Here is a 27,831-nt window from a genome sequence, read left to right as displayed (position 1 = left end):
GCCTCGAACCTCGCGACGATATCTACTCTCCAAGGCTTTCCTCTCGCCGCGCGGAACAAAAACCAGCGCCGGTCGAGAAAGATAAATTGCCCGCGGTCCATTGCCTCCTCGGCCATTAAATTACCCTTATACAACGCGCCATTTATCCCGTCGAAACGGTGTACGCGGCGGCTATAGCTCGCTGTTGATACAGCCGCGTCTACGAAACAACTGATCGTTTAAAGGGAACAAAATTCGCGGCAACTGGGCCCAGGAAACGCTATTGTTGCAGCAGCGAAAAGTGGGACGGGTGTGTAATGAACGGTGAAGGAATCTGAAAGAAGAACGCGAAATCGAAGGTTTCTAAAATTTACGATGGAAAAACTATGAGATCTCATTGGAAGATTGAAAATTGCAAATGTTGAATGAATATTTGAGCCGCTTATTTTGAAACTGGCCTAACTCCATTTATCTTGAAATCGAGATATTTAAAGTTTTGCGTTCCAATGAATTTAAAAATATACGTATAGGATAGTAATGATTTATACTGCTTAAGCGTATCTAAAGATGTTAAATTTAAAGTTCCTGTTAAAATAGTGGCAATTATTAAGTGAATAACGTGCGTTTTCTTATCAGCAATGGAGTTGGGCCACTTTCAAATTAACAGCCAGATTCATTATAAAATTTCAAGGTGCCCAAGTCCATTCAACATAATTTAAGATGTTTCAAATTGAAAAAAAAACATTACTGAATTTATTTTAATTTATTACAGAGCATAGAAAATTACAAACATAAATTTATTACAAAACAATTTACTATTCGTCTACATTTTGTGCGTGTGAAAGGGATTTGAAGAAATCATGATGTTCTGGTGGTATGTATCGTAATAGGTCAATTATGTCCTTAAATTTTGCTGTTATAATTTGTCTAATAGTTTTATACAATGGTGTCAATACGATATTTGCGAACTTTCTTGGTCTACCCCAACGTGGTAATAAATTCAGGACTTTGAAATTTTCATTCTCATTCGTTGATGTCTTATAGAAAATTTTCTATGGTTCATTTCTGACAAAACGCATCCAACATATTCTTAGCCAGTTTACTGATTCTCCATCAGAATTCTTTACCCTTTTAAAAATTGCGTCTTCTAACAATTTTGTTGATACAAAATCTTTCTGTCTCATTTCATTTACAATAAAATGCTTTCCGACATTATCAATAGTAAATATGTTGAAGTAAGACGTATAAATGGAGTTGGGCCACTTTCAAACTACACGGCTCAGTTATCTAATTAACTCCGAAAACTTATGTGTGAAAAATTTATTGTATTTGCTCTGAATATAAGCAACCTGAAATGCTTCACTGATATATAACATAAAGTTGTACATGTAACCATGGTAACCGTCGAAAAGTTGAAAAATGGAGTTAGGTCACTTTCAAAATAAACGGCTCGTTTAGAAAATTATGGACTGCTCTCTGCATCTATATATGGGTGTGGGACTGATTTGTAGGGCTAGCAATAAATTGTACTGTTGTTTTGAGCGAACTACCACTCCTTCGAAAACCAAACACATCGAACAGCCCCGTACAACCGCAAATTACATAATAGAAATTACAAGCACGCGATCCTGCATTTAAACTGGTACGCGCGCGATGTCTGAGTAATTTAATTAATTACAGCGTCGAATACCGAGTGTTACAGATTCCAATTTCGCCGCTGCGACGTTTAACGCGTAGGACATCGAAACATCTGGCTGGTCGTGCGCGAATTTAAATCTACGGGCGTCTAACTGTTTCACTTTTAATCCACGGTTGGATCGTTCGAACCAACGTTACTTCGAATCGAGAAACTGGCGGATGAAAACGTTTACGACCGAAAACACTTAGCCGCGAGAAGAACGATACTACTGGAAATCCTGATTATAAGGATTTACCGTGGCTGCGCCAGTGGAATAAAGGAAATCCTTTCTGGTTGGAACAGAATGAACCAGAGAGTGGTGTCGGTGCAATAAGAAGATGATACTGTCGCCTTTGGATAAAGCGTCCCGAAAATCCAATCCTCGACGCTGTACCAACCAAAGCTGAGCTACAACTGTTAATAAATGAATTCGAAATGATAATTTTAGAGATTATTTTCTACGTGCTATTATTTTGTGCGAGATAAAAGACCCTGACTCTTATATTATATAGCTATAATTATTAACAAATGAATGCGAAATGATAATTTTAGAAATTAATTCTCTACGCGCCACTATTTTCTTACAATGCAAAATAATGATCCGCAGCAAAAGGAGGTCGTATATCAACTTGCTTTTAAAATAATAACAGCACGAGACGTAAGGTGAACCTGATTTCTGCGCAACAAGGAAAGAACGAACCGAAAGGAGGACCAAACAAAGAGGGCAAACGAGTGAAAAGGTTGCATTATGAAGCGTAGCAAGGTAGGATCGTAGCTGGACAAAACCAACTGTCCCGTAAAACATCGCGCGAACCGTGACCTGTTATAGTATTTTCGAGCGTGACAGAAAGTTTCATCGTCGAGGATTCTACCGGAAGATGTTACTTAAAAATTTTACGCCCCCATTAACGAAACTCATTACGCGGGGGTGGCTCGAAACTGTCCAGCGAATTTTATTCCAGACAGTGTAACGTCGGAAACTTTGTTCGCAACTGAAACAAAAATCTAATGAATGATATTTAAGCGCGAATAACACTCGATGAATAATTTCGCGTAACTGCTGGCTCTCTCAACTTCGCTAAATTGATTTATATCGTAGTTAAAAAATTTAATTTCTGCTTGAAAATTAGACGAGACTTGCAGGATTCTTTGCGCGCAGAGAAAAATGTCCATCGATAACTTTAACGACTGATAGTTTTAAAACGTAAGGAACTTCAGCTTTAAAGGGTTGAAACGAGACAATGGCGGGTATAAACGCTGCAGCACGACGTGCCAAGGGGTAGAAATACAGCAAGAAGTAACGGTAGAAGAAACGACGCCATACGCGCGTTGCAATAAGATTCGAGAGATACTCTTGGGGCTTGTTTCATAAGTTTACGATGTATAGAAGAACTGGTACAGATTCACGCGGTTAGACGATGCTGTTTCGCGATTCCAGCGATTTTCCGAGGCCATCCTCGCTCGATAGTAATTGAACGAGATCCCTGAAATGTTTACTACGTGACTGGAATAAAGGACAAACAAAATTTCAGAATAAGAAACAATTTTTCGACGATTCTCGATGAAATTTATCGAGATACAAATAAATAATACCGATATATGAAACGTACAAAACTCGATTTACGCACTCTTTGTCTCGCGAGGAGTCGCAAACGAACGGATCGCGTCTGAACGATTATTAACTCGTAGCCAAAGATCACTATGGGCAACCATCGATCACCAACGAACCGTCGAGCGACTACGAAGGTGATCAAAGAACGATTAATCACCGTGGAACGCGTTCAAGCATCGAAAACAGAAGCCAACGTGGAACGACTCGCGACGAAGGAGCTTCGATAAAAAAACGCTCGACGTCTGACTATACGCATGCCTCTACCGCTACTTAAATAAGACTGGCGAAGCTTTACGCGAACCGTCTGTCCAATGGTCGTCGTGTACTGATTGCCATCGAGCAAGAAAGGGAGAAACAAAAAGAGGAGTGAGAAGAGAGACGACCTGCTGGATGAACAGAAAGGAAAGAAAAAGGGAGAAGAAGAAGTCAGAGAAAGAAAGAAGAAGAGGTGCAAACGGAAAGAAGAACGGATAGCTAGAAAGTTGGAAAGAAAGAGAAACAGAGAGAAATAGAGACAGATGGAAAGAGAGAGAGAGAGAGAGAGATGGGAATTTAGATTAAAGGGTGTAAGAGGAAGGGAGGAGAAAAATATTGCTGGTCTCCTTTCAATTTCACTTTATATCTCGCCACGTTTCCGCATCCCCCAGGCACAGCGTGGCAAGCGTCGAGGCTCTGGCACGAGGTGAAACGGCTTTCAAAGATAACGAGAGATTTTTCCACTCCGCCTGCGAGAAAGGACATTTAAGTTTGCGCTAATAACCGACGAAGGTCGAAAGCCAGGAAAACTGCGATACTCCCGTTTCGCGTGTGCATTCGTTCTCTGCGTGTGGGTGCGCATATACAGAGGGGGTGGATGTTCCTCAAAGTTTCTCGGTCGCGGCCCATTTTACGCGGGGCAAAATATCCCGCGGACCAGCCTATTTTATTTCGCTTCTCTTCATACTTCCCTGCCGTTTGCCTGTGCTTTATACGAGAAACGAGGATAAGTAATGGGTTTATGCAAAATACGCCACCCAACGGTGTCGAGCACCGTTGCTCCGTGGAAATTGTTGGTGAGACACGCGGCTGCGGTCTGCTTTCGAAGCAGTTGTTTTTCCTTCCCCCTTTTCTTTTTTTATCATTTTGCCCTCTCGCGTTCGCCGAGACAAGTTTGTTCGCTCGCGAATTAAATTGTTCGTGGCTACAGTGCACGGTACATCGATATATCATACGCGAACATTTTCTTTACATCGCGTTCCACATTGAGAGAATTTACTCGGATTCGTGTCGATCCTTAAGAAGCGGTAGAAATGGATACCGCAGATTGGTGTCGCTCTGCAGTTCGAACGAAAAGTCTGCAATGATTTCATTTAAATCGATAAATCGAATGTCCGCGTTAATTTTATTTAATTTCGATAAAAGGCAACGGTAGATGTACTTTGGCAATCGAAATAAATGATTGCTCCGGTAATTAACATGTATAATTAAAAGGATAATTAATTCTGCGAAATATGTTTCAAATGCGGGGTTCATTAATCGTAAATCAATAAATGAGTTATTAATTGTAATGCGTTTATCAGAATTACTTTCTGACCACTTGCTCGTTACTCTTTCTTCTCGTATTACCGGTAAGATAAATAATTCTACAGAGTTCAGAATAAATTAAATACTCCCCCTTTTTTGTCGTCGAGTAAATGAACGAGCACCCCATTGCAACGTAATAATGAAAAATTTGTAATATTGCGGACACTCGTGCGCGATCAGTTATTTACAAACGAAACGATTTGCAAGTAATTAACTCCACTTTTTTAACGCTTCAACATTTCACCGACAAAGCACGCGATTGCTTGATGCCTGGCTTTATAATTTCACCCCCCTTTTTCAAACGTTCTGTCTATGTGAAAATGTGAAAAACGAAAATCTGCGAAATTTTCGAGAATTTAATACCGACGAGCAAGAAGAATGTAATTAAATCGTTCAACATAGACGTTATTGATTAACTGCGTCGAAATTTTTCAAACTTTATTGGAAAAACAAACGGAAACCACTCTGGTCTGCTCGATACCGGAGCAAATTGGTTTGCTACTCCCAAATAAAATGCTAACAAACGTACATAAATATAATTTGCACGGTACTCGCAATTAACAAACGTACCTTGAACCTCAATCACCTTGTTCGTACCACTTCGTTCTCTCAAATCATATCCCTTCTCGTCTTCGTTGACCCTCTCTTCCCCCTTTTAGTCGCCTCTTACGACAAGCAGGGGATACTGTGGGTGTATTCTGATCCCCACCTCACAGGGATGATCTGTTCATTCCATTTCACATTTGAAAGTCTCATTCTTATTACACGAGTCTTAATTATGTAAGATATTACACCAATTCCTCGACATTTTCCAACCACCCCCCACGCAAACCTCTTCTCAAGAATGAAAATAAGTTCGACACGATCCAAACGCTACTTCTCTCTCCAAACAGATCCTATTGATTTAAACCGACCGTAAAAAGGAAAGGCGCTTAACCTTTTAAAAATCGTCCCTCCGCGCCGACAGGATAAAGGAATCATTCCAGTTTAATCTACAATTTAAAGGCACTCTATTCCGTTTTTACCATTTCCGATGGCGCTTGAATTACAGACATGCATTATTCATCATATCTTACAGCACATTTTCCAGAAGAATACCAAGACCTGCTCGTTTGTATTATACTTAAGAGATTCGAACGACCCTCCTAACAACTTTTAACTCCACACCGCTGTCGAAAAAAAATGATTGAATCAAAACACCAGACGTATCGAAGGATACAGTCGCGAACTGCAGGACGAATTTGCCTAAAAGAATAGAAGGATACAGGAAAAGCGCAGTTCGTAGGCAGACAATCCCAGGCAGGGAATTCGTATTCTGGATTTTGACGAACCTACACCCCCTCGCCAATTCGTACAGCCGGCGAATCAAGATAATCAAGAAATTTAATCAAGCCCCCTCCCAAACTCTCCTGGCAAGAATCTCTTGACGCAATGCGCACCGCCACGTTATTCTCGTTACGAGACAATGCGATTTGCAAAATTGTAATTCCACCGGTTGATTGGGTCAGCTTTGCCATTCGTAAACGCGTTCCCGATGTTTCTTTTCGGTTTTACACTGGCGTTGCCTTTTCAAGACGCCCTCGAGTAAAAGTTTCGAGGGGAAAAAGTAGCAGAGGTACTTTTCGCCTCGCGTGGATGGCAAAAAGATACTCCCTGGCTAATTACCGGGAAGAGCGTAGAAATTCAGGCTGATAATTGTCTCGGATAACTACGATACGATTAAGCGACGTAAGTCGCCGACAGTGAACGGAAAACGGGGGACGATGGGGATAAAAAAGTGCAATGGACGTTGATTACAAAAGTGGACCGCTTATTTTTTTTTAAACGCGAGCTATAAAAGAGCTCTCTGCTCGCTAAAGACATACGAGAACGTACAGACGATGTTCAACGCACATTAAAACTTCTTTGAACTCGCATCTGCATAAAGCAAAGTAAATTCGTTAATAATTAAGAAATCGATTTAAGTCGATGGATGAAGAGTAAGGAAGTAGAGTACGATCCAGAAAACTAATACAATTGTCATTTAAATAGTACTCAAACCGTAGGGGAAAATTCCAGTAGAGACGTGTCCCGGTTAACCTGTTACTCCAAACGATTCGAAAGCCCGTTTGAAAATCCCTCAACAAGTACCGTCTGTGAGTGAACACGGACAACGACGCTCGAAAATCTCTGCGCGAGCCAGACCAAGCAAACAAACCGAACAAAGAAACGTAGAACAAATGGGAAAAAGAAAGGGTCGAAGAAAAAGACAAAGGAGCCCGGTGGAAAGAAGGTTATCGCTGAAATTGTGCCTGCATTACTTCAGCCCCAAAAATTTCCCTCGAAATTACTCGGCTCTTTTTCCTGCCCTCACGCCGCTCGAGAGGATGGAAACAAATGTTTCCGAGAGCAGGCACGGCGAAAAAGAAAGAGAGAGAGAGAGAGAAAGAGAGAGAGGGAGGGAGAATCGACGCGGTTCTTAAAGGCCCGCCAGAGAGGAAACTTCAGAGGATGGGGCGGGTTCCACCCTACTCGTTAGCTGTTACAACTTCCACGGGCGTGCAGACCCGCGATTCCAGTTTCCCATAAAGCATCGTGCGACTGTTCCAACGAGCGGCGTAACACCGCGTCCATAAAACATGTGGACGTGAAATTTCAATTCACGCCAAACTGAGGGCACTAAATCTTGAGAAGTTCGCGCGAAAAAATACTGTTCCAAGAAATTGAGAAACAGCGTCGAGGGTGCGGAGCGTTGTTAGTGCACGAGTTGCACGAGTTCTGAGGAAGATATTGGAACGTCTGTCGCGCGGTAATTGAAAATTTACCAAGATCATGGCTAAGCGTACGAAGGATTTTCTGATATAGATCCTGAAATTTTTTATCGATTTATAGATTCTAAAATTGATCGCACACGTTACAGCAGATAATTTCTACTTTCGCTTCCATCGTAGCCGTGAAGGACGTTTCAACGCTAGCCTTAGGCCCCAGACAAATTCAAGCAATTTTAACGCGTGTCAGAGAAAAATGGCTCTGCGAGATGTATGCGATATTTTTCTTCGTGGCATTACGTCCAGTCGTACGTGGTAACCACTTATTCCAATGATTAGAAACTTCTTTTCGTATTTGTACCCTTCTTATTGTTCTTCTTGGACTATCTAGACTAAAATCGTGCAAACTTCCTGTATACACTATCAGATAATACATTTTTCAATCAATGTATATTCATATCTAGGAAGTGAAGCAATTTCAGAGTTACAGGCTGCACATTTACCTGCAAATCGAGTAACAAATTAACAGAATGGGAAATATTCCAGAAACATTAACAGCGTAGATAAGAGGAACGCTACTTGTTGCAGAAATGTGAAACAAATCAATTTTATAAAATCCTACATGTACATTCACTTCATATGGAATATGTATAGAAGATGGTTATTGGCATGTTTGAAAGACTGTCAATAATTCAGTTTTCTGATATCTTTCGTTATTAATATTTTACATCAATAACCCATTCCGTTGTTCGCAACTCAATGGTTAACGATTGAAAGCAAAACTCCGAAATTCCCAAATAGAACAGCCACAAAACAAACAGAAAGCTTTAATAATCTTCAGAAATATTACTCCATTGGAGTTAAATACAAACAATACACATGATAATACAAGAGATAGTGCCCATATTACTAAATCCAATGGTGACAACATATCGATTTCGTATTGGATGATCACGCGGATTGTCACTGCACAACAAATCCTGTACGGATTCGAGACGTGTTAATAGAGAAGTGTAATTTACAATGACTTACCAGCACGGGAACCAGTGACATGGCATTGCAGACAGACGACCAGTGCGAGCAACGATGCAGTTCTCATGTTTAGCAGGCCTGGTTAAAAGACGAACGTTCGAATCGAATCGTACGGGGACGCACGTGTAGGGGTTGCACAATCGCGACTCTCCAAATTACCCTCTACGTCCTCTGTCCATGCACTGGCGTTAACTACGTAAACATAGAGGAATGACGAGAAGTTAGCACATACGAATGCGACGTCAACTCTTGCGACACTGTCCACGCGCCTCCTTTATTACTGTCCCATAACAATGAACGCTCGAAACCGCGACAGGGCGATGGAAGAATTCAGCCGAACTTCGCTTGACGTTTCGCCGCCGGCAAACCACCGAACAACATCCTCTCCACGACGAAGGCTACAACCGACTGAGCATGGCACATCGAATCTCCTCGCTTGGTTGCACGAGAACGGGGTTGTGCGCACGTGCGAGTGTTCGCCAATCGGGACCCACGGATAGCCATTGCTAGCCGCACGCGACGCTTTTGCGATTTTTTTCTGGGATTTAAAAAGTGCCTTTCCCTGTTTCCGCACGCGAGATCCGCAGATGCCATGCCGCGGAAACGAACTTCACGAGCCCCTGTCATCGTGAAACTCTGACATCCAACGTGCTCTCCCTTCTGTAACACACGACTTCGACTGGGGGGGTGTACACGCCAAGTAACGTGCCAGTCGTATGTATAAAACGCGAAAAGCGCGAATGTACACACGCACGCACGCACGTCGCAGCGCAACAGGCGCGCGAAAATGCGAAATCTCCTATATTTCAAGCATGCGACAGTTGGAAAAAGATTTACGAGCGGATCTAACATTCCTACTTACGGTGAGTTTTAGAAATTACATACGATAAGATTCTTACACTTGCATACAACGAGATCAGCTGATGCGATGAAAAGTGGCAACAGAAGACTGAGTGGTAATTAAATTTTTTCTAGAGTAATTAAACCTTCTATCGAGTTAGCGACATTGATGAAGATGGGTTCAACGGAACTCATTGTTACTCCAGATAATGCGAAATGGTACTTTGAAAGTACAAAATTTAGAATGGTTCATAACGACGCTAGAAAAATCTATAGAAAGAGAATTAAATTTAAGATGAATTTTTATATGTCAGCTGTTTTTCAATTCCAACATGAAACTTTCATAATTTTTAATAAAAAAAAAATCATTTCGCTAATGGAAGTTATATTTCTAAAACGCAAAAAGAACACATTGATGGATTTAAATGAAAATCCCCATTTCATTGGCAACAGCAAGGCAGCACGAACCATTAGCTTTTGTTTTATCCGCCGCAATAAGCTGATCCAAAATCGGGACTGTATTAATCTAGATTATATAAAAGTCATTGAATGTGTGTACCGTTTACATCAATATACAATTTGTTTTAAATCTAACGTGAAATTGAAAACGTTGCCAAAACCAAGAGAAATATTGATTTTATCAAAAATACGGAGATGATGTAAAAATGAAAATTTGCTAATAAATGTTGAAATACGTTTTTATGATCTGCCAGTCATCACATTATTTAGAGAAAACTGTACTATAGCTATTTCCTAAAATAATTCTGCAATATAATTTATAGCATTATTCACCCTTCACCTGTTATATCTAAGAGTTGCACACCCCTCAACGAGTTTAATTAAAAGTTCCTACTTCCGAAAGCGTACCCCTATGCACTGCAACCGCTTTTTACTCGAAAATTAAATTTTACACATGAGCACGTAACTTTCGACGCGTTATTTTAGCACATGCACCAGTAAAATTGCTTTTCATTTAAAATACATATATATATATACGAATTTATTCATGAAAAAATTTAAAGAATACTAATATTATACGTAAATATGTGGGACTATTAAATTCAAATTAACTTTTTATCAGTGCAATTAAATGTTACCTGAAAATCCACATCCAGCCATGCTTCCGTTTGTTCGCCCATTATTTATGCATTGTAATTCCAAACTGTATCGTTCCTCCACGAAAAATGGGGTCGTTTAGCGTTTACTCGTATGAGAGAATTTATTACTGCCGGACGCATTCAGCGAGGTAGCCCTACAGTTTCAAAAAATGCAATTATTCCAACTCTATATATGTACATTTGTTTATATAAATACTTTTACAGAAAAAGGTTACGCATACGCATGTAATAAATAAAAGAAGCTAACAAAAAAAAACTACTGCCGAAACCCGGGATCGAACCGGGGACATTTAGATCTTCAGTCTAACGCTCTCCCAGCTGAGCTATTTCGGCTCGTGATATGGGCGTTCTTATGTAAAAATATGAAATACCCTGTTAATTAACTTATTTTTCAATTAATTTTAGAATAATGAAATCGTTCAATTCATTTCATACGAAACGAACAATCTAACTTTTTTCGACATAAATACAAACTATACGACTTTTGCCACGCTTTAAACCATAAATTATTTAGTATAAACCATGGTGGTTTAAACATAAACCATGAACTAATTATGGTGACATAAGTAGGTACTTATGTATCGTAAAATTATATAAATTATTTAGAATTTCTGTTAAGTAATCTCTGTAAAATCTACTTCATTAACAACACAAGGTTTCAAAGCATATGGAAAACTCGAATATGTATTAATTTACTCCTGACAAATTTAACGAAGGAAAAACGATACGCTACGATGGCTAGTTAAGTTCTAATTTGTATACTCACAACGAATTGTTTTCCACAGCTGGTATTCGTCATTCCTTTCTCTAGCTCGACCTACTTTTATCACATTGTTTCGCATGATCCTTCTGATTGCCAGTCTTTGCACGGTGCACAAGTTTACATTTCCCAGAACAGGCCTTAAGGTTATTCGAAGGGAAAGAGATCGGTTCGAACTCATGGTCAGCCAGCGAAAGATCACGTGGTAGACGAAGACGAGATACTGCAAAAACAAACCATGAATTAAAGGAATAAAAAAATGTATTAAAACTTGTTTAATCCATCACGATGAAATATCAAACGGACCAATTCTTTTGAAATTTATGTAACCCGTTGTTCACAGGTTTTGAAAACTTCGTCTCTACCATGTATTCGATAGATTCTACCATACTTAACTCATCTCCACAAATTATATTAAATATACTACAAATTAACTTATTAAATTCTCTTCGAATGCATAAAATACACTTTCAGAAATCTTGTAAGAAAAATACAAAACCGTACAAGTAATAGATTTGTATTAAACATCGAGGCGAGTATATTGGAAACGATTCAACGCTCACGCGACTCAAGTTCCAAGGAGATCCAATGCCACGTTTGTTATAACGTTCGTGAAACGTCGAGGAAGGGATAAATTCGTGTGCACATCTGTTAAAGGAAGAACAGGAACGAACACAACATTCTCACGTGCCGTCCTCGAAACTGGCTGAAGCGACTTGAAATGTTCCCGAGGCCGCCATAACGTGCTTCCTGTCTGAACTTGGCCTACAGTCTAGCGCGCTCGCTACGTTCACGACGTTCAGTGTCGCGTCGTACGTAGATGGTGACGGTTCGCTGGGAGGAAGCCTCTGTAGATATTAGTCGGGAACGTATCAGCCGTTCGCGACGAGTGGTGAAGCAGATTCGCGAGTAAATCTCTTCCTCGCGCCCTACCGGGTGTAGGCGCATCGAAGAAAGAACAGACTACGACCGTTCCCGGCTGCGATCGCGCATTATGGCGAATTTGAAACAGACACCACTGACGTGCAGCGGACACACCAGGCCTGTGGTGCATCTCGCCTTCTCCGATATCACTGAGTCTGGATATTATCTGATTTCGGCGTGCAAAGGTAATTAGGCTACGATTCCTCTGGCTTGACGAGGGACCCGCTCGTCGATCGTATCGGACGATCTTCGTTTTCTTTAGTTCTTTACGATCGGCACGGTCAGTTCTTGATCGCCTTGGCCCAGTTTCATCGGGAACCCAAGGTTTTACAAGTTACAAGTTTCGAGGTTAGATGCCATATACTCGCATCGTTACGGATTTCCTGTGTGTGCTCGGCTCCTCTAGCAGAAAATTAGATTTTCATATCGGTCCCTGAAAAATTAAATTTCGATTAGATCTGAGGGGTATTTAAATTCGTCTGCTTCGACTGTGTCGTGAATAATAATATACCTTTGCCAATGTAAATATGAGATACATAAATGTAGAAAGTATGGTACGAATGTTTGTAAGGCGGGCATGATTTTCAAGGATTTGTCTTGTGTCAGATCTGATATTTTTTTTAGATGGCAAGCCTATGTTACGACAAGGAGATACTGGAGATTGGATTGGAACATTTGAAGGACACAAGGGAGCAGTGTGGGGTGTTGCATTGAACCCTCAGGCTACAAGAGCTGCTTCGGGTGCTGCAGATTTCAATGCTAAAGTTTGGGATGCGATTAAGGGAGAAGAAATCCATTCGTTTCAACATAAACATATAGTCAAGTCTGTCAACTTTAGCACCGATTCCAATTATTTATGTACCGGTTCTAACGAGAAACTTGTACGAATTTATGATCTTAACAAACCCGAAGCTGCACCACAGGTACATATATTTATTATCACGCTACTAAAAGAAACAATATTTTGCATTGATTTACTTATTTGATGATATCAACAGATTTTCTCAGGCCACAAAAATGGTATCAGACATGTTACCTTCTTCAATAACGATACTGCATTGATTACCTGTGGCGATGACAAGACATTAAGGGTCTGGGATAGAAATAGCGGTCAAGAAATAAAAAGGCTAGACTTTCCAGCAATTCCAAATTCCATGGAGGTATCAAGGGATGGCAACATCATTACCACTACTCATTCCAATATAGTCACTTTTTGGAATAGCAGAGAGTATGTTTACTTTGGCACTTAACATGGACTTGCTGCATAATTTTTAAATTAACCTTGGCCCACTAGGAAGTTCTTCCTGGTGCAACACTGTACATTTCAATTGATTTTATATCCTTGCTCGTCGTACCTGGGACAAATTTTAATCATTCTTTGCAGATTAACTAAATTACGCGAATACACCGCTCCAACGCAAATGAACAGTGCCAGTTTGCATCCAGATTGTAGTATTTTTGTATGCGGAGGGGAGGATTTAAAAATGTACAAATTTGATTATTCTACAGGGGCTGAAATTGGTAAGTTAAAATTACAAACCCTTCTGCGGATACGCGAAATCGTACGCGGCGACGAACACTATATTTTCATTATTCCTCGATTGCATTTAACTCTCTATTAATATATTTACAGAATCATTCAAAGGACATTTTGGACCCGTACATTGCGTGCGTTTCTCGCCAGACGGTGAATTATACGCTAGTGGATCGGAGGATGGTACATTAAGATTATGGCAAACGACCGTTGGCAAAACGTACGGTCTTTGGCGGTGTATAGAGCAATCACCTGTAATGCAAGAGACTACTACTGTGCTTAACAATAAACAAGAAGTTCCTGCCAGTTAAAAACAACCCTTAAGTAAAATATTTTAACATCGAGGAAAACAAAACTCTTCGCAGTTAAAAGTGTGCGAGTGAGACAATGCAGAACGAGTCATTGAGAATATTCGGGTTGAAATTGTATTTTATAGGCTGATGTATCTGCCATGCGTTTTGTAAATATCAGATCTGCATAAAACAACGTTCCAAATCAGCCATACTCCGGAGAAGACTAAAAAGCGGACCAACCTTCATTGTAGTCTGATAAGTCGTGGAAGTATGGGACGCCGTTCACTATTTATTATAAGGAAGAAAAAAAGAAACATTAACATTTATTAACGTTATACATGTCACATTATTATACTACAAAATTATATAGAGGTGTAATGATAAAAAAAGAAAAAAAAAAGACAACTCAGAATTTAATTTTGTGTTCGCATTTGTTATTTTCGCGTTATAATTATACTATACAAGTACAAAAACGACTTGCCTGGGACAATACCAGTGCAAACTCCTTCGATACACATATCACTTATCCACCCGTTAACGATATTCACTTTTGTTTATCCCTTTTGTCTCTAATATGCGTCACGATATCAACGTATACCATGACAATTCATTTGAGTCCTCTTTATCTTCACACTGCATTTATGTTCTACGAGATCACTGTACAACTTTTCCTTCAAACTGGCAATGACAGCTTTACACAAAGGCACATCGTGTACTGACCTCTTCACGCCTTCGTTTACTCCTTCCGTCAATTAAATATTTCTTATAATCTACAAAGATAATAGTACACTAAACATAACAAATAAAAAAAAAAAAAAAAGAAAATATGTGAGAGGTATTTCTTATAGAACGAAACAATGTTTCAAAACAATTCCAGTCGAATATATAATACATTCGTGAATCCTAACATATTACTTCCGGGACTCTCTTGACCTCTTAATGAATGATTTCCGTTAAAATGCACGAGCAGGTACACATAACACCCATTCGTCATTATCCTTGGTTCGTATTTCTGTACAGCAGTTTTAATGAACCGTCTAACGATGAGCGCAGCTTCGCTAGAAATCGAGCATCACTGTCGTTGTGCAGTCTCTTTGAAGGAAGCAGTGAGTCTCTTGCGTGTGACAATTAATAAGCGACCAGTTATACTTGAAAGTCTTTTGTTAACATTTTCCCCCCGCTCAGCCTATAAATTGCGAGAGATCGGGAAGTTTGAAGCCGTTGAACGAAACCGGCGTGGGTGCGCTTCTTAAACTGTTTCTGTGCGCCACGAAACCGGGAAAGCTGGTCGGCGTGGTGAACTGTTGAATTCTCGAGGTAGCTTCCGTGGCCGCCAAGACGAAGCCGCACTGAGCCGTGCACACGTCGTCGCGTAAAATCGCCTCTCGAGAAGCTTCGCGAAGAAGCTGATTGCAATCGGTGATCCTCAGAGAAGCGCATTGCGTCTGAAACGCGAACCAATGACGAAAAATAAGAGCTTGCTTAATATTTAAAATTCTTATTCTAAACAAAATATTAATTAAAAAGCATACGTACGCCTTCTGCTGTGCAAACGCAGCTAGTGCAGGGCGTAGGGAAACCAGACTCTCCGAGAGCCACGTTCCTCCCTCCTATCTGACAACCATGCCTGGTTTCTCTCCAAGCGGATAGGTCCATGTGCGGCATGGAACTGCAGGGGACGCGCGGATTCAAGAAATTGCTGGGCAAATCGAACGCGGCTCGTTGCATCTCGTTGTGGTCGTCCATATTCTCGCATAAAATTTTTGACAGTGTCACTTTACGAATTTCCGCCAGCTGATGCTCGGTGAACCGGATGTTGGGGTCGTCGGTCTCGTACCAGAATCGATCGCATTTCCTCGATTGTCTGAACTGTATCGCGATTATACAGGCGAACGTGGGTCCTACGAGACCACCCTGGAGAGGTCTCTCGCTCATGCCACCGGGGAACAAATCGATGTCATCCACGGACGCGTAGATGCGCTTCATGCGAGCTATTACTTCCGGCGCCATCTCCCTCGACAAATCTTCAAATGTCGTAGCTCTTTTCAAGTTGCACAGAGCCCTGTAGTTATTGTACGATGGTACGCCGTGATCTCTGGCACGATGAACGTTAAGCGCCACCAGATCGATCCCAGAATATGGAATTCCACGAATTTCGAACAGATGATTGGTTACTTCGCCGGTTATAAATTGATCCAAGGTTTCCATAGGAGTGGCTATCAGACCTCGTATCATCTCATCGCACATACCATTCTGGTACAGCATGTCGGGGTCGAAGAATCCATCCCTCAACAAGATCGAAGGTTCTATATTTTGATAATTGCTATCCATTCTCGGCAAATGCGGCCTCAGAAGCGAGTGGCCAATTCTGTAAGCAGCCGTAGCGAATTCTGTGAGCACGCTGGGATTACAAGTAGGCGAGTACTCCTTGTAGTAGCCCTGAGGTAGAAGCTTCAGACCATAAAGAGTGACGGCGTTCCAACCGAGAATTCGCGGTAGAAACTCGTTGTACGTCACATGCTGTAATATCGCGCTAACTATGCGACGAGCTTGTTGGAACAATTTCTCGCCATCCCAATGAGGATTTATTTGCCTCAAACCTTCGACAATCCTGTTGTGCTCTCGTATCCAGGTCGTGTGCATGACGGTCAGTGCGGGCTGTTCCGAAGCACGACCGTCACCACCGATGAAACAGTATCCCGACTTAGCTTTACACTCCGGATGTGTAGGCGATTGCGGAAGAAGGTCTTTCGCCCCGCGATGTGGACTCTGCGTGACGTTCATGCGACCGTTGAAACCGCGCAGAATATTGCAAATGCAAGTGTTTTCACCGTAGATCACGGATCCGTCCAAGAAGCCGGTGTTCTGGTTGATCTGTTCTCGAGGTCCCAGGTGCTGTTGACCCGGCAACGATCTCATAGACGGGAAGCACATTCGCGCGCCGGAAGTTACGTTCACTGTCGGATAATAATGGTCACCAGGTGGCACTGGGAATGGATTGCATTCAGGATGAACCGTACGAGGAGAGTCGCAAGAGCGGCAGCTTGGTATGGACTCGGCGAAGCCCTTGTGTATGGGTGTCATCGTGAGGTCGTGGTCCAAAAATTGGGCGAACTGCATGACCATCAGCGTGTATCGATTGTGAAGGTTGGAGATGTCTGGATGGATCACCGTGGAAACCACTCGCGGATTTGGCAGAGGTACTCCAGTGACGGACGTTATTCTAGGCTTCGACACTCCGTCTTCGTAGACTGGTGGTAGCAATCTAGCGAAGGTAGTCAACGACTTGCCGAGATTAGGATTACGTAAATTGTTACAGTGGCCTGACAAAGTCCTGTATGGGCTAGTAGGATCGCAAGGACTGTCGTCTACGGGGCATTCGACTTCGTCGTGATTTGTGGGCTTCTTTTGAGACAGGAATCCAGAAATGTCTACGTTTTGCAGCAGATCGGAGAAATCGTTGTTAGGGAAGCCGAGAATATTATCTGTCGTGTCAAAGGCTTGTCGTTTCCGGCGTTTCAAGCCGTGCAAGCCATTTAAAATTTCGTTGGTAGCCAGCTCGTACATGATCGACGAGTTAGCTAACAAAAGTGCGTCTCGATTCGCCTTGGAGAAACTGGCAGCTGTCCCAGCTGGTGATTTAGGATCTGCTATTCTCTGTTCTAACCACGAGTTGTATTCTAATTGTTTCCTTTCGATTAAATCCGCTTCTGCTTTCTTCACGGCTGCTTCTATCAAACTGGGTTCGATTTCTGGTATATGCTCTAAGGTAATAGATGCTTTACCTAGCGCTATTTCCTTGCTGGGTTCTGGGAGGGGTTCTTCTCTCCACGGTGTTATGTCGAGTGCACTGTGTTGATCGCAGTTGATTCTAGCGTTCAAGTATGGGTCTTGCTGAACGAACGCGTTCGGCTGGATTCTCTCGATTTTCGTGTTGGCACAGAGAATGCCAGCTAGAGAAACTTTTCTGATTTCTGCTAGTTGAGTTGGATTCAAGCCAGAGGGTGGAATGTCGTTCTCGTACCAGAATCGATCGGAATTTCTGATTTTGATGAATTGCCTCTTGAGAAGGCACACGAACGTTGGACCTACTGTTGCGCCCCTCGTAGGAATTTCTAGAATTCCACCGAGAAGGAGATCTATGTCTTCCACTCGTGAGTATATGGTTTCTAGGAGATTCACGTGCGCCGGCCTGATTAAGCGTTCCAAATCCTTGAAATTGCGGACCTAGAGAGGAACATAGAAAGCATAACTTAATTATCACTCGTCTTTTTCTCTAATTGAAAGAAACTTCTTCCAATTTAAAAACGCGGATGGAAGAATCATCCAGGTCGCTCGATAACATCTCGAAAGCTACGAGAGACCGTCCATTAAGCAATTAGGAAAAGTTCCATAGAATAATGTCTTTAATAACGCGTGTAAAAACGACCTAATCGGAGCCGTCTCAGCAGAGGTAAATAATTACAGATTTAAAAACTAGCACGCACGATTGAAATAAAAAGCCTACCGTGATATTGCGTCCAGAGCATTCAGCCACAAATTGCACGTATCCAGGAATTCCATGATCACGGCCCATGTGGACGAAGCGCGCGTCCGCGTCTAGCCGCGGTTCGAAAGCAGTCCGGCTAAGGTCGAGGCTCACGCGATTGGCCGACGCCAGCACGTGGTCTTCCAAGCACGTGGCGTCGTCGATCCTGTGTTTACGCAGCGACGTCAGAGCGCGGAGGGCCGCCAACGCAACAGCATCGTATGTGCCCGCCACATGGGACGATGAGTATCCATTGTAGAAACCGTTGGTAACTGGCATCAATTCCCGGTCGGTTCGAGCCTCTTCCCCAAGGATGCTCGGCACGTACTCGTTCAAAGTGACGTGCTGGATCTGCGCCACGACCAATCGACGAGCTTCCAGAAATAATTTCGTGTCGAACCAATGCTCGTTAGCCTCCGCCAGCTTCTCGGCTATACGATTGTGCTCGCGCAAAAACGCACTGTATATCGTCCCTAGAGCGTTGTCCTCGGTGTCGTTGCACACTTCGCAAGCAGAAATGTCCACTTTCCCTTGGCTGTACGTTCTGAGCCGATGTAATTGTTCGTCGGTCGCCCCGTAGATGTGAGAGCCGTCCAAGTACGCGGACGCGCCGTTCATCTGTTCCCTGGTATCGAAGTTGCACTTGTGCACCGTCAGACTGGGCACTGAGCGCCAATACTCCGTACATCCGCCTTGATCGTCGTAGATTTCGTAACATTCCGGGTGTCTCGAGTTCGCAGAGCAACAGATGTTCTGCTTGTTCGACGGATGGACCGTTGACGCGATGTCCTCGAGCACTAGTTCAGACCAGACGCCGGATAAGCTGGTCAAGCCCTCGTGAGCTTCTGGCGACAGTCGCAAATGGTTTATCAGCGTCGACACGGCTTTCGTCGACGTCGGGAGCGCGTGGTTCTCCGCTGATTGCCGAGGACTAGCGATGCCTGGTAAAAGTGAAACGTAGACGGGTGATTAAGTGAAAATTTTTAATTGCGGAAAATTGTAGGTAGCGTGGGAGATTGATATGGGTGTATCGAAAGGAGAAAGCACTCTGATGCTAGAGCGAGATATAAAGGGGATCGTTCTGAGAAAGTTATTGTTCCAGTTCAAAATAGAATTTATGTTGATGAGTTTTGCATTTGCTTATACTTCTTTTTCGTAATCGATGCTTAGGATTACGCGCATCTTTGTAGATTAATAGCGACCACATTGCACTAGCAGAGTATGACCATCTTTTCGTAAATGTCAGACAATATTTTCTAAACGACCAGCGCATCAATTACAGGCGAACTGACGATACAAGCTTCACGAGAAGAGTGTGGCCATATTTTCTAAATTACACCAGCACTTTGTCACAAACGGCGAAAGATAATTTTCTCTCCACGTAGCTTGCTATGACCGCAATTTTCACTCTTACTTCACGAGGGTGTGCGACGTAAATGAGATTAAATCGTTACCCGCTGCAAATTACGATCGCTAATATCTGCGTCAAATTAGACGTTACATAACACAGTTCACTATTTCTGACCATATTACACGGAAAATTGATGACTAACCGTCCGCACGATACTTTAATGCGATAAATAGTGCAAAATGAAAGTAATTCAGCTTTCATTACGTTTGACAATGAGAAATAGCGAATTTTTTTGTGCGCGCAAATTACTTGTAAGCGGACAACAAATCTGTATAACAACGAAAGGCTTTCAATTTCTAATGAGTATCATTCGAATCCAGCATCGAGCGCGCACAACCAAGAGATGAATAGCCATCGGTCCAGGGTCAATCTAGAAAGTTACAATAAATTCGCTCCTTTCGTTCCCATTGAATTTTCGAGGTCTTCTGGCTACACAGTGTTTCATCATTTTCTCCGAAACGCATCGGATAGCTTCGTGAAAAACTTGCAGATTTTCTCAGATGACTCACGCGATCCCTTAATGACGTTTCCACGAAGCAAAGGAAGAGGACCAACGCGAGCTTCGAAATGTGCAACGTGTTACGAAATTCTGTGTCACGGTTACGCATGGCTATCCGTACTCGATGGATCTCGATGGAAAAGTGGGCTGACAATAAGCCATTCGTGGCTTCCTACGCAGCGATCGTTTTCTCTGAGTTCGATCCACCTATCGACACACCTGTACGATCCTATTATCGCGTTGTCTGCCAAGATTTACGGTGACACGATGATACTCTTTGATCGACGCTTCTAATCCATTTCATCACTTTCCTACCAGCGGATACGAATATTCGTCTGACGATAGAAAACGGGCGGATAGTTCGAAAAGTACTCTAACAAGACCTTGTCCCTAATTAAGTTGATTCATGTGCATGTATGGAGAGACAAGCATGGGAAACGACGGCATTTAAATATCGCCGTAAACGCACCGCAGTCGCAGCTGCTTACTCAGAGATCCTTCTAACCGCGATCGATGGATAAAATCGTGCTTTTGACTCATCAAAATATACTTTAAGTTCGTCGAGGTTTGTGAGTATGATATTGCTACGTATTACAGTGGTAAAACGAGTATTTTAGGCTGCAGCGCTAACAGCAAAAAGTAGTGCGATATTTAAGAAAATGATGACAGAAATAAAAAGACAGCGTCGTTCGATTATACGGTAAATCAAGTTCAAGGTGCACCAGCGAAGGTTGCTCGGTGTTGAAGCAAATTTCTCACTTTGACAGGCATCCTCCGACTGTCCCGACATCACCGCCTGGCTGTCATTAACGAAACCGGTGTATTACGTTGCACGAATCCCCGAGGAGTCCATTGCTATGCTAGCCAGCGTGGATAGTTTAGCTACATCACGGACTTTCGATTGGATCGACGCGACAAAAATACGTGGAAGCCGGCGTTCGATGACGATCAAAGTATTTTGGGTCAACGCTGTCGAAAGGAAGACTCAGGGAACCGCTGGCCAGAACACCTGAGTCACTTTCTTCGCCTCTTTTCACTTTCATATTTTCGTTTGGATTTTTTTCTCCGGGCACAGGCGCCAGCTGTCTCTCGCCTCCTTTTTCACCGTCGAGCAAAGCACGCCTCCGATAACCGCTACAATTTCTACTTTTTAATTAACGCCGGCTTCTTTCTTGTGCCTCGTAAATTTCGATCGACGTAATGTATGTTGATCAGTTTCTTTCTTGTTCGCACCTTCTAATAAAGTTATCCTCGCGGGGAACATTTCACTTTTTAGTGGAGCCGACCTCTGCGACGAGGAAACCCGTTTCTACTAACCGAAATTGTGCAACTAGAAGGAGAATCGTGTGTTGCGTTTAACAATGTTCCTATGCGCGATCTAACGATGTGGAAAATGGTTTCTATGGAAAAAGAAATATGAGTAATGCGGGACACTATTCGCATATCCGTACAGTAATCCAAGTGCGTGTGACTTTCTATTCAATTTTTATTCCATAGCTACCCATTCTATTCTATAAATCCAGATACTTTTCAAATCGATTACTTTCTTTCAGCAACTGAATGCTTACATAAAGTAATAAAACCGATTAATTTCAAAATCCATTCTTCCTGCTCAATTTCTAACCAGAAACCTAAATAACATGTAAGATTGTAACAGGAAATGTCAATTTCCTACGATGGTAATAAGCACACTTTCGATTTTAGTTAATGCTAATCAATTGACACGCGTACCATTACAATTTAAGAATATTTACCAATGAATCGCAATGCTTTCGTGTTCCCTTTCCTGTTAATAAACCATCGAACTTTCATACATAACAGAGTGCCTACTTTTTAGTCTCATTGGTCCACAAACACTTATACTTTATTCCCACAACCATATCCTACCAATAATAATTCCTGTAACAGATTTTTCGATAAACCTTCCTAATACGCGTACCAAGGGGAACAGAGAGAGAGGAGAAAACGTTTGACCAAAGATTTCGTATCCTATGACTTAGACCTCCTTATCGATCATGATTTCTCGAGGTTCGCTTACTTGGGGCCTAACGATCATGGCCATTTGGGTCGCTGAGCTCAGGTCTCCTCGGTTTATAGCGTTGTGGACGTGCTTAAAGTTTATTTTTCTGTTGCTTCTAAAAAATATTGAAAGCTAAAACGTCTCCTCAGAGGTAGCTTAATTATCCTGCACACCACAAACCGTGCTAGCTATTTCTGCAGCGAATATTATGTTATTGTTACGCGTGTATCGCTCGGAGAAGATTGCTGGCCCGAATGGTTCCGCTTTGTCGGCGTACGCGTAACAGAATTCGTCGACGAGGATGAGGTCGTCGTTTGGAATCGCTTATTATTCGCGCGGACGATGGCGCAATCGATGCTCGTCGAGGGACTCTCTATTTCGTTGGCACGCCGCTCCCTCTGGCATGCTAATTCGCCGTTTCTAATCCTCGCGAGCATGCCAACCGCTCGTCAAAATGGATCTGAGCTCGCGCGTCTAGCTCGTTCCAATTTTCACTTTCCATTCGCGATACGGGAAGTGCGCGCGGGAACGGGACGACGAGAAGGCGGACGACGGACGATCGAGGAAGACCGGTTGCCGCCGACGAGTCCTCGCGTCCTGCGCGCAGAACGGTCCACGAAACTCTGAAACCTCGTGTCGTTCCTTTTTCATTGCGACTAATTGCGTTTAGAGGAGCGAACGTTGGAGGAGAGAAAAGTGAATGTCTTCGCGAAGCTAAATTAATATCAAGTGCCGTAGATATTTTAAATATATGTATTCCTTTAATAATGAACGTATGAATTCTTAATTGGTTCAGAACGAGAAATGATATATGAAGTCTGCTTTCACGAATTTATCATTTTTTGACTATTTTAAATGTTTCCACGCGGATTATCAAGAAAGTCTGATCTGTGCAAAGAAAACCTGAGTTTTCACTTTGCCACAACGTTTCTTTCTAATTGCTAGCAGAAAAGAGATACGATCTGCTCCAGCTGTGCGTAACTACCCTTGTAACCGATGCTACAATCGTGATATTACATAAAAAGAATAAACCGGAAGCGTGGAGGAACACTTGTCGTTTGAGATCTTTTCTTCGAGGAAATCGTGTTTGAACGTTTGCTTTAATAATTTATAAGTCAATCGACACTTTCACCGGCGAAAGAAATAAATATTTTTTTAAGTGCCATCTCCATATTTACTGTTATTTTATTCGACTCTGAACCGATTAAATGAATCGCGTTCTGTCTCGCCGTGTGATGTATGGCGAACGGGTAATGGCACAGTGAAATTCGTTGAGCAGACGTATATCTAAATTCGATTTGTGCTTCATTTTTTGTTTTCCTAGATTACGTTCTATTCGGTTGGAATCGCTGGTTACACGACACCCTGTACATTCACCGTGGTTCCACTATTCTCAGTACAGACTTGTACTTCTCTACTATCGACATTGCTTACGATGGTAATTGGGATAACTCGTTTTCTTTTTATTGCAGAAAGCAAAGTATTGGAAATAAGGATTAACAGAAAAATACGATAGCTAAAAGAATTGCAGCAGACTCACCATCAGAATACGCTGCTGGTAATAATTTTAAGAAGGGTGCACCGCGAGCACCCCAAACCGGATGTCTCACGTTGTTACAAGCACCGGATGGTGTCCTGTATTTGCTTGGCGGACAAGGTCTGTCCGGTTTGATTCTGCACGCAGCATCATTTGATTCTTGCTTATTTTGGTACCTGAAAAAAAATTGAAGAAATGGTTGCACGAAATATCACAACACATTCGATTGTATTAAAAAAATAAAAAGAAGGGATTGTACGATCTTCGACAAGTGGTTGCAGAACATCTCAAATGGAAACGTTTTTTCTCCCTTGACAAACAATTTTTCGTATCCGCTAACAAGCTCGCATGTTGCAATAATTATCTTCGGTATCGCGTGCTTTCTGTTTCGTCGAGCAGTTAGCTCAGTTTCTCGCGGTGTAACATTTTACGGACAGCGATAAATCACGCGTAATACTCCTGTTCGATCAGTTAGTGCATTGTGGACGTGCATGATCGTTGCAACTTTCTATGCTGCAACGAAGCGGACAGTTGAATCGCGCGGAGAAGACTTTGGAAAAGGGGAAAGAGAAGAATGGAGACGAAAATCGAAGACGAAACGAGTAGAACGAGGAAGTATAATTCACGCGTGAGTCATGTGAGCCATGTAAAATTTCCAACAATAAAGAGTTGCGTGCTGATGCATGTGCACGGCTATAAATCAAATTGCGTTCGCACAGTAAACGATTGCGTGTTGTGTGTGTATACAAATTGCTCCGCGGAAACAATATCCGAAGCTGTATCAGATGTATGATGGTATTATCGATTACAGGAGCTGCAGTCCCCAGCGATCGAAGGATAATCGAAACAATCGGATCCGTTTCTTCGTTCCTCTACAAAGATCACTTACTAGTAACGAATTTTTAACAAATCATATCCTTAAGAATGAAAATTATCCCCAACAAACTGTTTCTACGGGAGAAAGGAGAAAGACTGCCTCGAAAATGTGTCCTGATATTCCGTTAACGAGTCTAACCTCGTTCTTAGACTATATCTACCGCTAATCAAGCACAGATTGAACCGTCGTTTCTCCGAAGGAGCCATAGAAACCGAAAGGAGCCGCGCAAAAAAAAGCGAGCCCGCCGCTGGTAATTAAAGCGACCGTGGCAACTTTCTATCGGACGCAAAAATAAACCAGCCGTCGAGCAACGGGACAAGAGACGATGAGCCGGTCGGAATGTTGGGCCAGTCAGGAAGGAAGGCCCCAGGCGGTCCTTGTGCGCGCTCGTTTCACTACGATACATCGAATAGCAGATCTTTCTCAGACTGCGAGCAAGTGAAAATTATATTTGAAACCGATTTGACGCGCTAAAACGTCTTGGCGAACCTTGGTTACCCTATGAAATTGTCGTCGCGCACAATTCGCGATGGACGTAGGAACGTGTCCGAAATTCCCTTTTCTTTAAATAACGATGTGTCATGGACCTGAAATGAGTTTTGTGGGACAACAAAATTGTGGGACAAGGCCAAGAAAAAGCTAAAAACCTGGTACTCTCGCGGGGAAATTGGAACGTTCGGAATCCCTGCGGAGAAGTGGTAGGACGCGCGCGTCAACAGATGCCCGAAGAAAGGGGATAGTGCCGGTAATGGTCGGACGAGAAACCGTCCTCGTGGCTGAAATGCCACCGCGGAAGGACGCGCCGGCAGCCGACACTCCTTTTCTCGGCCATGAAAGTAAAAGTCCGCCTCGTGACGGAGACCCAGTGAGAAAAAGAAAGAAAATGGAACAGGAAGGACGAAGGCCGGATTGACCACTGCTCCGTCGGAGCCTCGCCAAGTCTGCCAGTGGACTTTCGTTGTTTCTTTTACCTCTGGAATGCTTTCTTCCCCATCGTAACGTTAGTTCGTGCGCCAATCGATTTGCTCTACTTAGACGTTTAATGAGGACGATTTTCTGCCACTCTTTCATACGAATTCTAGAAGCGATCAATGAAATAATTGGGGTAATTCATTGCCATCAACTGTTCCGTACGCGCAGTTCCCACGACGTTGCGTAAAATTCCTGTTTTAAGCGAAAACTAAATGGAATACCTTACGCTTTACAATGCATAATAGCGCAGATAAACTGCTATTGTACAGAAGGATTTCACTAACTGAACTGTGACGAGTTTCACTATAATTCCGATGGAGCAAGCGACCTTCGGTACATCTGGCATAGAAAATTCGCTAAAACAATTACGGATTAGGCAATTACTGCGTTGAAACCTTGAATGAACAGCGACGTACCCTCCGTTGCACAATTAATTACGTGAAAGTTACGAATTAGCATACCTTGGAATTATTATTCGACAATTGATTCAAATTGAATTCTTTTTATACTCGATTCCGCTAATCGTACGTCCTTTTAACTGTAACGATTTTACAACTTGATACTTTATGTACTTTTAACTCTTACTGATTAATTTCAATTAGTTTGTGAACCATTCAGACGACTTGCAAAATGTCGAATCGCTCAGAATTATAGCGAGAAATATGAAATGCGAAATTGCGCGATTAGGTAATGGAATATTGAACACTAAATAGAGAAACTCACCTAGCCTTGGTTTGGTAAGTAAACCTTTCAGCCTCGATTCCTGCACGCGCTCTTGCTTGCAAATCATGATCCACCCCATAGACGTAATCTGTGAATAAACCATAATTTTACTGTAAATATAAAACGAGAAATACCGTACTTGCCCTACAATACCGAATTTACACTGCGCGAATTATAACCACTTCAAGGATAAGACAAAGGCTATTCTTATTTCAAGGAAACAATTAATAATTTGAAAAATAGCTCGATGAAAATAAAATTCATTACATATCGTTCGTGCAATATCTTAGACGTCGGTAACAGAAGTAATTTCAGCAAAGTATCGAGCAACTACAAGACCAGTTACACTAATGAACTCCATGATACTAACGAGATATTCTTCACGGGTCGATTTTATGACGCAACTATGCAACATCATCACGATCAATAACAACAACCGATTTTTACGACGGCGTGAGAGGAATCTCACTATTGTTCTCGCTGGTTCTTCTCGAATTTGTAACAGCAACAGTCGCACGCGTTTCCTTGCATAACGCTTATTTGCCCATTAAAAAAAAAGTCGATTCTCCGAAACTTGGACGGGTATATTTTAATTTTGTTAGCACGATCTTTAAGAATTCCTTGAACTTTGTAACGCGCGACAGAAGTTTTCAAGGAACACCAGTTTTTGTAATTTCGAGTCAGAAATTTCTAAACATAAACTGGCAGAATATTCTACGATACTCGATGAAGAGTTTTGGATGAATTTCAAAGAATAAATTAAGAATCTCTGCTTACTTGAAATGTCGAAATGATGGACTGTCGTTGTGATCGCTAATGCCACAAGTACTAGGCTGGATAGCAGTACCAAACTGCACCTAAAACGAAAAAAGAAACACTTTTATTAGAAAAAAAATCATTTTACATTGCTGTGGAGTCCTCGAAATGAAATCGAAACCTCTGTTAAATAATACATAATAGTAGACGCAATAATTCTTCAGCTTGTAAACATTATTCAGACAATTGATTTACGTAACAGAAAACAAATACAAAAGCGCCGATAAAAATTCAAACACCATTGATCAACTCCGCCTAATACGATTACTATGAAGAATTTAAATATAAATAGGTCAATAACGCTGCACGAGACTATGCGTGTATGAATATGCAGTAAGTTCCGCATAGTTTCGATCGAAACGTGCATT

General features: G+C 42.1%; 3 protein-coding genes and 1 non-coding gene across 5 annotated transcripts in view; 1 reads left to right on the top strand and 3 right to left on the bottom strand.

Annotated features, from left to right (window-relative positions):
• LOC143431137 (uncharacterized) overlaps positions 1–8,998 on the bottom strand; it is a 77,723-nt gene extending 68,725 nt beyond the window's left edge. Inside the window, exon 1 of the mRNA XM_076907675.1 lies at positions 8,612–8,998. Coding sequence (XP_076763790.1) covers positions 8,612–8,678 — 67 coding nt within the window. The 5' untranslated portion in view covers positions 8,679–8,998. The remainder of the gene's footprint in view (positions 1–8,611) is intronic.
• A 1,831-nt stretch (positions 8,999–10,829) lies between these two features.
• Trnaf-gaa (transfer RNA phenylalanine (anticodon GAA)) lies at positions 10,830–10,902 on the bottom strand. The gene has a single exon. It is a non-coding gene; the product is annotated as a tRNA-Phe (tRNA).
• Positions 10,903–12,182: 1,280 nt separating this feature from the next.
• On the top strand, positions 12,183–14,497 carry Wmd (serine-threonine kinase receptor-associated protein wmd). Of its 2 annotated transcripts, XM_076907674.1 has the most exons (6): positions 12,183–12,438; positions 12,878–13,176; positions 13,252–13,481; positions 13,638–13,774; positions 13,887–14,111; positions 14,224–14,497. In XM_076907674.1, exons 1-5 carry the CDS (start codon positions 12,324–12,326, stop codon positions 14,096–14,098), a joined length of 993 nt encoding a protein of 330 aa, XP_076763789.1. In that variant the 5' UTR covers positions 12,183–12,323; the 3' UTR covers positions 14,099–14,111; positions 14,224–14,497. The 2 variants fall into 2 exon arrangements, with proteins under 2 accessions (XP_076763789.1, XP_076763788.1); XM_076907673.1 differs by having other exon boundaries at positions 12,184–12,438; positions 13,887–14,497.
• The window catches only part of LOC143431128 (uncharacterized), a 26,177-nt gene continuing 12,728 nt past the window's right edge, over positions 14,383–27,831 (bottom strand). Inside the window, exons 2-7 of the mRNA XM_076907648.1 lie at positions 27,425–27,504; positions 26,648–26,735; positions 24,079–24,251; positions 18,588–19,549; positions 15,617–18,307; positions 14,383–15,525 (exon numbers count right to left, since the gene is read on the bottom strand). Of these exons, the coding sequence (XP_076763763.1) occupies positions 15,262–15,525; positions 15,617–18,307; positions 18,588–19,549; positions 24,079–24,251; positions 26,648–26,735; positions 27,425–27,504 (4,258 nt within the window). The 3' untranslated portion in view covers positions 14,383–15,261. The remainder of the gene's footprint in view (positions 15,526–15,616; positions 18,308–18,587; positions 19,550–24,078; positions 24,252–26,647; positions 26,736–27,424; positions 27,505–27,831) is intronic.

The sequence above is a fragment of the Xylocopa sonorina genome, chromosome 17 (genome assembly GCF_050948175.1).
Source record: "Xylocopa sonorina isolate GNS202 chromosome 17, iyXylSono1_principal, whole genome shotgun sequence".
Taxonomy (NCBI): Eukaryota; Metazoa; Arthropoda; class Insecta; order Hymenoptera; family Apidae; genus Xylocopa; species Xylocopa sonorina.
The sequence above is the reverse complement of the archived record's forward strand: the minus strand, read 5'-3'. Positions and strand labels throughout refer to the sequence as shown.